Below are 9,323 nucleotides of genomic sequence, written 5' to 3'. Positions count from 1 at the left end.
TATATCTTTTCCGTCGCCTCTAAGAATCATATTTATTTTAACAAAAGTATTTTTGTAATTTTTTTTAAAAAAAATTTATATTATATTTTGATATAATAATTAATATTCAAATATTAATCCAAAGCTATGATAATAAATGTATAAAAACACCATTGATAGGTGGTGGGCAGAGAAGAAAGCTATTGATGGAACCTTTCGGAAATGGAGACTTCGTTTAAAAACCTTTTTAGAGACCACTATGAGGAGGATGGGGCACAGACATGAATAAGGTAGTTTAAGTTGTTTATTGGTGGAAGCCTACAACTAAATGTAACAATCTTGAAGTCGAAACTCTTACAGATCCTAATTTAGAGAATATCAGCTCAGCTGATGACCATGAATGTGGAGAAAAGTCTGCCAAGCTGGTACTTGGACATATATATATATATATAATTGAAATGCTGAATTTGCTTCCAAGATTTCTCTACAAAACAAGAAAAAAAAGCTCAAACCCTACTACTTCTCTTATTTACCTATTTATTATTAAGGATTGATTATAAATATGAATAATGCAAAACCTGATGGAGATTCCTATACTAAACTAAACTATACTATTGGTCTCTATTGCTACAACATAACAACATTCCGAAAATTACAAAGCAATGCTGCCTAGTTTTGGCTTTAAAGAAAATATACAAGAGATACCCATCCCATCATATCATGCCTTTGCTGTTCCAGACAAACAGATCCAAACAAAAAGAATTAAGAATGGTGTCCTCAAAACAAGAACAGAACAATAATACTACACACCTATAGGTAGGTACGCACGGAATGTTCGATTTCACAGGAAATAATCTGGGGTTTTGCGCGTCGCATCTGGCTCAATCTGACGAGGAGCTGGATCAAATTGTAGGAAGTTTTGCTCCATGTTCTCCCCAATTTCGAGTATGGCCGCCATGTTTCCACACCGGTAGCAATAGTTTGGGGCGCTGAAGACGGTCACGACGTTCTTGTCCTAGGAGAAATAAACAAAGAATTGAAAGCGGGAACAAACAAAAAAGTGATTGCAGAGTCGTCGTTTGCTTTGTCATGTCATATTAGTATTAAAATACCTGACACCAATTGTAACCTTCCATGACAAGCTGATGAGCTCTTGAAATTAAGGTGAGACCATTATTGTGGTTGAACTGAGCTGCTATGTCTTGTCCAAAAGTGTAGCCGGCTCCCCGGGGTGATATGCCCCACCCGCACCGGTCGTCTGGATCAGACCACAACAGATCGCACATTGGTCCTTCGTGCGGAACCTAATTAAGGGTCCAACGAGGTCAATCATGAAACTAACCAAAATGAATCTGCCTATGCTATCCTACTATGAAAAAGAATGTAGGAATATAAATCTTTATACCGAGAACATTCGTCCACAATATATAGATTATATTTACCTCCTGTATGCGGTCTAAAGCTCGAATATTATCCAATGTTTCAAGTGACGGAGAAAGCCCCCCATGCAAACAGAAGACCTACCAGCCAGCAGGGTATGAATGGTATGTCATTAGAGAAGCAATCAGCGACGACTATAATACAGAACAAAACACAAATGGTATTCTTTCTGTTCTGTTCTCTATCAACAATACCTGACTCTCAATAAGTGCGGTCAACGGCAAATAATCAAAAAGATCAGTGAAATACTTCCACACATTGGCATTTCCATATTTCCTCAAGCATTCATCATAGAATCCATACCTGGTGCAAGAAGAGGTGCACGAACTAATACGAGGCATCTTTTGAATCTTAAGAGGACAAGATATTTAGAAAAGGATAAGGGCAGCACAGTCTAGCTAAACAAAGGGAAGAAAGATTGTCCACTCACTACATCTTTTAATTCTAAAGATATGGATTTAAAGTTCTATGTTTTATCTAGTATTTTTGTGATAAATTTTATCTGGTACAATCGTTTATCCTCTAAACAGAAAATGTAACCAAGTTAGAAAATATTAAATAAAGTGGACTGATTGACATGGCTCAATAAAATGTTTGCCAATCATAAATTCTTAAAAAGTTATCATAGAAAAACAATCTAAAAAGAAGTCGATCTTGCAGTAAGTAAACATTTTTTTTTTCTACTGCGATATATATTATGCATTAGAAGCCAATAAAAATGATTATGTAAGATCAATAAGTGAGGTTCAAGGTCATACACTTGAGTGATTTGCCGACTTTCATGATTTCCCCTAAGGATGGTGATCCTATCTCTATATCGCACTTTCAGAGCCACTAAGAGCGAGACCGTTTCCACTGAGTAGTAACCGCGATCTGCAATAAATTATTGTTCAATCACAAATAAAAGCATCTTAATATGACAAGAAACTAAAAACTACCTAACGGCCTAGATTCACATCGAAGATAAAAACAAACAACCCAATTAGTTTATCCCTTGACAAAAATCAGCAAAAGCCTAGTATAGAAATGCTGACGAAAGTCCGTAGTAGAATCTAGGCATAAACGACAAAAAGGGATGATTATTGTCGATATTACACTTTCCGAAGCAATCGTCGATTGCACACGTGTAATCCAATCCATGTTCTCATTCATCCTATAAATTCCAACCGCGACAACCATAAAAGCAGTTAATAGTTCGACGTCAACAGATACCATAATCGACTAATAGACACCAACATTTTCGGAACACTCTCTGATCTTGAAAAAACTACATAAACAGGTAAGCTATCATCAACATTTAAAAAAACCTATTTGGCAGCAGATAAAACTCTTTGGCAACACTATGCTTTGTATAAAACCAAAACATTAATCAACCAATCTACAAGAATCAGTACAAATCGATTTCACATCTTCAAATACATTCATTCCTTTAATCTAATCTAATCCAATCACTTTATCAGCCAGAAATAAGCCTCAAAATCAATCAATTAATCAACCCAATCAAGCAACAAAAACAGGCAGAGAAAGTAGCACAAAATTAATGAAGAAAATCAAGAGATGGAGGAGTAGGAGGAAGTTACTGAGCGACTCACCGACATAGTCTCCCATGAAGAGATAATTGGTATCAGGAGTGTTGCCGCCTATCCGAAAGAGCTCGATCAGATCGTAAAATTGGCCATGGATATCGCCGCACACGGTCACAGGGCATTTCACCGGCTGCACATTCCATTCCTCCACTAAAATCGCTCGCGCTTGATCGCACAAAATCTTCACCTCCCCCTCCGCCAGCGCCTTGCATTCCATCAACTGCTCTATTTGCCTATCCAAATTTCCATGCCCCGTCGTCATCTCCGCTACCTACCGAATAATACACGTCGCACCGCACAGAACAAACCCCCTTTCAGCTGCGCTCAAATCTCCGATCTGAAAATTTCAATCCGAGATTAAAAAAAAAGCCTCAAGCACACAAAATTTACAAACTTGACACCACCGTTACCGAATCACCTGAGATCGATCTGTATCGACGAAATTCCACGAAAATCCGGTGAAAATTCTTCCGTCATAATCTTGCTCCAGGTCGATTAACACACATGCTTCAATAATCTATCAATTTTCAGAAACCACCGCTATGTTCAACACATGTATACATACACAGATAAATAGAAACAGTGCATAAAGACAACACACATATACTAGGAGACCCACCCACCCAGGGCACGTATATATGTATCTATGGCGTCGATACGATCGATGTAGGCGAACAACGGCCGAGAAAGGAAGGAGAAAGAAAACAATGGGTAATGGGTAATGGGTAATGGGTGGAAGGAAGGAAGGAAGGAACGCCAAATGAAACTCAAATTAACAAAAATCCAAATGAGGGACAGAGAGACTGACTGGACTGTTGAATCGAGGGTCAAAGCGACACGTGGTTAGCACCTGATGTCTACCAACAAAACAAGCGGCACTTCCCACTATTGGGCCCATACCATACCATGCTCAAAGTTTTATTTTAAATTTTCAAATTGGGCTAATAAACTAGAATGCTAATTTATAAATAAGCCCATCTGCTAATTTTTTTTAAAAAAACTATTCCAATTTTATTTTTTTTCCCTTTCCTTTCATATTATCACACATACTCTAGCTCGAATTATTATTATTATTATTTTTTTATTACTGCAGGAATTTTTTATTATTTTGTAATATATAATTATAAAATATCATATAAAAATTAATATTAGAATCAAAATAAAGCTCAAATTCTAAAAGAATATGTCAAGCTTTAAAAAAAAAAAGACACATATTCATTTATATTCACATTATCATTAATTACTTTAAATTACTGCCTTATTCGCATCATCAAATTGTTTATTACTATCTCGATCCGCCTTTATAAAAATATCATTTTGTTTTATTGTATTTAATATTAAAAATATTTTTATATTTATATAATTTTTTCTAATATTAGTATTATAAGACAATAATAGAAATATATTTACTATTATCTTCTAATTTATATTATAGCTTGATATAATAATTAATATTGAAAGATCAATACGCAAAAAATAAATGTGAGCTTTATATTCGGACGAAAGAAGTATTAAACAAATTAAATAATAGTATAATTACACAAAAGTATAGATTTATTAATTTTAGTATGAGTTATGTCTCAAGGAGGTGTATTCAATATGGATTTTATTGGACTCTCAAAATGTATTCAATTCAGATTTTAAAAAGTCTTTTAAAATTTTGGTGTATTCAATGAATACTTTTAAAAAAATTTTAAAATCTGGATGTATTCAATTCGGATTTTAAAAAGTCTTTTGGTGTATTCAACAATCATAGACTTTAAAAATCTATGGATTTTGTTGGATTCTTTAATAAAATTGCTAACAAATTACACTGTATAGAATCTCTTGTTATGAGGTGAGATTTCAATGGATTCTCAAAATTAGTAAAAATATACATACAATTTTATTTATAGCATTAATAACTATTTATTACTTTACATGTATTTATTATTTATTTAATAATATCAATAAGATAAGAAAATTTAAATGTTTAATATAAAATTACAAATATTATAAAATTTTATATATTTGAAATAATATTCAAAATTATATATATATATATAATAACAAATAAACTTGCTCGAATAGTTCGAATTAAAATTATTAGTTTTAATATTTGAAAATGTCAAATCAAAATTAAATCTTTCATAATTTTAATTTATATTTTTTTATTTCGATTTCAGTTCCGTCAGTTCAAAAACTACGGATTATATTTGACAATGTTAGTTTATGTTTATTCATTTTTAATTATTTTATTTTTTAATTTTAATTAATAAAAATTGTAATTTTAATGTGATTTTATTTATAAATATATATATTTTTATAAAAATTCATATAAATAATTATCATAACAATTACATAGATTGTTACAAAATAAAAATTAATTACATTGAATATATGTAATATAATAAATTCGATCAAAATAATACTCTAACAAAAAATATAAATTTAAAAATATTATTATTATTAAAATAAAATAAAAGTGAGAATAATAATAAATATATTCTTTTGAGAACTAATGTACTTTTAATATTTTTTTAAATATTTGAAATTTTTTATATACATACAAGTGTACTGCATATATTTAAAATTATATAAATCAATAAAAATTATTTAATTTACAAATTTATAAAGTCTAATGAAGTCTAGGGAAATCAATAAATAATTCAATCAAATCTATCAAAATTCATATAAATCAATAAAAAAAATCAATTAAACTCTGCATAGATTCTATAGAATTTATAAATCAACTCAAGTCTACAAACTTTTCAAAATCCAAACAAATTCATTAAAATCCTAATTGAATGCACCCCTGAATATAACGAAATATGTCTATAATATAAAAAATAATATTTTTATATTGAATTATTTACTTTTAAGAGTGAATAAGTTTTATTATTTTATATATTGTATAGATGTATATATATATATATGTTATACCATTTTCATCCACTTTTAAGGTGAATATTTGTTTTTGGTACAAAAATTAAAAAATATTAGTATTATAATAGCAGTGGACACTTCATGTGTCTTATAAAATTATGTTCAGATTTTTTTGGCACGAAAATAAAACAAAATATTATTTTAGTATTACTTTTGTGCTTTTTATAAGGATATAATTGGAATTTTATAAAATTAATAATATAATTTTTTAACTAAAATTGAAGGAGTGTAAGAAATATGTGAGATAAATGAGAACGATATAAATAGCTAAAAAGAATATTGAATAAAAATTTAAAACAATGATAATTTTTATTAAATATGATATAAGTATCTTTTGATAGATAAATTAAAATGAAAAAATAGCATATTTTTACAAACGAAAAAAATTATTTCGTTGTGTAAATATATTCTTACTAAAAAGTAATGATATATTATTGCTATAGGAAAAAAAAAGTAATAATATGAAATAATATAATTATAGATAAATATAAAAATAAAAGTATTATTTATTTGTGGTATGATTGATAATTATTAAATATATATATTTATTTATTTGAATTGAACAGAAAAAATAAATATATTTATAAATCTCAAAAAGTACATGAGAGGAAAATTGGATGAATATACATCCTAAATTTATTTATTTTATAATATATTTTTGGCAAAATTGTCTATATCCCATGTGGTTTAGAAACTCGGCATCTTTTCTCTCGTACTTCAGAAATTACGTAGCACTTTTTTGTGTTTTAAAAAACCTTGCACATAACTCCAACGTCAAAAGTTAACGGAGGTTGGTCTTCACGTGCGGAATAAACGAGTATATGTGTGATTGTTTCCTTTAAATACCCAAACTCCCAATTTTACCCTTCCACCATTTTAAGTTCTTCTTATCTATGTCAATCGCTCTCACACACAAAAAACAAACCCAATCCAGATTTTATTGTTCGACGTCTCCCAGCTCCGAATTCCTTGTTTGACGTTGCTTGATGACTCCAAATATGAGCATATTCTTAGCTTGACAAACCTGTGTATTATTTGAATTTCCGTGTAAAAAACGTCACCATAACGTGTTAAAGGCATACTTTATTGATTTATATCGTTTGACATGATCTATAGTTTGTTTGTGGAGATTATTAACGATTTTCGCCCTTTTTAAGCGGTGTTTTGGTGCTAGAAAAGCTAAGGCAGACGCCACAAGCAACAACTACCTCCGCTCGCAAGCGACAATTACACCACCCAGAAAAACTAAGACAAGAGAGGCAAGCGATAGCTTCCACCGCTCACAAGCGACAGTCTCTCCCGCTCGCAAGCGACGGCCGAGACGTCCACCGCTACAGCATGACCGCTGCCCAACTCTAATATGGACTAAGTGTACCAACTGCAGCGGTACAACCATTCTGTTACCAGCCAGCACAAGCAAGCTCGTCTAGCTGCCTGATGCCCTCCAGCCATCCGATAAGCAAAGAAGATCTGAGCCCTTACAAACTGATACAAGTCAAGCAAGCATCCTAGGAGTTATGGCCAGGAACTGCTTCAACAAAATAAACTGTCATCAACTGCCTAACTTCCTAGCGGTTGAAACTGACTTATAACCACCTCCAACCGTTTTCCTTATTTGCTATAAATAGGGCCAGATATCTGAATGTAAAATATACTTCAACTGGAGTATTTTCAGCGATAAATTCCTGTGCATTCTAGCTGTCTTCCTATTCTTCGAGAGCTCCAACTCTGTTAGGGAGTTCCCACAGGAATGGCCAAGGGAGTGGAGATTTCCCCTCCTCCCTTGGCCAAGACTTTACCGCTTTCTTAGTATAAGTTTTACTGCTTTTCATGATAGCTTTATAGAATTAGCAATTCCAGCTTTATTAGTAAACGATGAAATATCATTAAATTCTTCATCTCTACTTTTTTCTCATCTTTTTCACACTTATATAAACTCTGATTATAGAAGAATTTCTTTTCACTGGTTTAGAGCATGAGAAGAGTTGATTATTCAAGCGTTGTCTTTTGCCAAAAGCGTTTTCAAGGTAGTTCAATGTAGTTAAGTACGTGGTAGCCTTGTTGACCTGCTTAACTACTGTTCTGAATTCAATTTTGACTGAGGAGAAGTAACAGAAGGTAAAGCCACTAATGATGCAGAAGTTGGAAAAATTAATGGAACATAGACAATGGTCTATTAGGTCACAGAAACTCCTAGTGGCAGTAGGGTTTCTTTTTTGTAATATTCCAATTCTGGGTGTCACTGAAGTCTTGTTGTAAATCCCTTAAGGTCCGATTCTATTTATAAGAATTCTTTATAATCCGGTTTATATATTTACATTATCTCCTTCCTCCACTTTCACATTATACATATACCTCCGTTAACACACCGATATCGCTTGCTCACTTCCTCCAAGAAAACCTAGCCATTAAGTAACGCACAATTCAGACACAACACCTCTCATTCACTCTCTACCACTTATATATATATACATACATGTACTGTGCCGCTCGTCATTCCACTTGTTTGCCCATCATTGGCACTCCGCCGCCCACCTCCGCTCTGCTTACCTCCGCTCACGTTACCCCTTTCTTTTATCGCTTTCTATAGACTAGAGTTTTTGCCCGTTGAAAAGTGAGCCCCCTTATTGCAATTTCTGCTGCTTTTACAAGATCTACACTTGCTTTGAGATTCATAACTTAACATCCCTGTATTCAACCTGGAGACTCACCAGTCAAAGAATATAAATAATTGTGATAACTACTCTGGGACTACAACCGAACTATTCTATATCTGACCGCTTTTTATAATCATTCACAACTTGACTTTCGAATATAAAATCCCCTGTGAATACATAACAAAATCTGTTCATAACAAAACAAACATATTGCTACAAATCTTTAGTTATCATTGCTCAGCCTCCGATTTAGTATTTCCAGGTACGTATTTGAAGCCAAATATTGTTGTGTAATATCAAATAAGATACTTTTCTCTGTTGGTTTCCTTTTTTTTCAATTCTATTTTTATTGTGTTTGCAATTGTGACTATGATTTCGATTCGACTCGATGTTGTGTCTACATTGACTATTTTTTTCGCACGCGGGTATCTTCATTTTTATATTTTGAAATTTTCCCTAAAATTACTATTTTTTAATTCGCGTTAAATCTGCATTTTTTATTCATGCCCTAATGTTGGTGTTTTTTTTTAAAAAAAAATTCCAATTTTTTTGTGCTTTGCAGTGAACAATGTTATTTTCCTTCAATTTGGAAGATTCCGAGCTTCTCCATATTTAAGTGAATTCACCAACCTGTAGATGTCTACAAGTAGCAGTAATTCCTATCCCAAAAAAAGAAACAAGTTTGGATTTGAAGTGTAAATACCCAAAGTGCAAATGTGGTGTAGTTGTTAAGACA

At 32.1% G+C, this 9,323-nt stretch overlaps 1 protein-coding gene across 3 annotated transcripts; it reads right to left on the bottom strand.

The window, feature by feature from the left end:
- Positions 1 to 561: 561 nt before the first annotated feature.
- On the bottom strand, positions 562 to 3,779 carry LOC127263673 (serine/threonine-protein phosphatase PP2A-2 catalytic subunit-like). 3 transcript variants are annotated; one of them, XM_051292817.1, is made up of 8 exons: positions 3,629 to 3,779; positions 3,424 to 3,522; positions 3,012 to 3,342; positions 2,178 to 2,292; positions 1,614 to 1,722; positions 1,422 to 1,499; positions 1,092 to 1,283; positions 562 to 994 (listed from the first exon to the last, which is right to left on the bottom strand). In XM_051292817.1, exons 3-8 carry the CDS (start codon positions 3,265 to 3,267, stop codon positions 821 to 823), a joined length of 924 nt encoding a protein of 307 aa, XP_051148774.1. In that variant the 5' UTR covers positions 3,268 to 3,342; positions 3,424 to 3,522; positions 3,629 to 3,779; the 3' UTR covers positions 562 to 820. The 3 variants fall into 3 exon arrangements, with proteins under 3 accessions (XP_051148774.1, XP_051148776.1, XP_051148775.1); XM_051292819.1 differs by having other exon boundaries at positions 3,607 to 3,758; XM_051292818.1 differs by having other exon boundaries at positions 3,625 to 3,757.
- Positions 3,780 to 9,323: the final 5,544 nt, after the last annotated feature.

The sequence above is a fragment of the Andrographis paniculata genome, unplaced genomic scaffold, assembly GCF_009805555.1.
Source record: "Andrographis paniculata isolate CXL003 unplaced genomic scaffold, ASM980555v1 Contig69END, whole genome shotgun sequence".
NCBI lineage: Eukaryota > Viridiplantae > Streptophyta > Magnoliopsida > Lamiales > Acanthaceae > Andrographis > Andrographis paniculata.
This window is presented reverse-complemented; position numbering and strand designations above follow the sequence as displayed.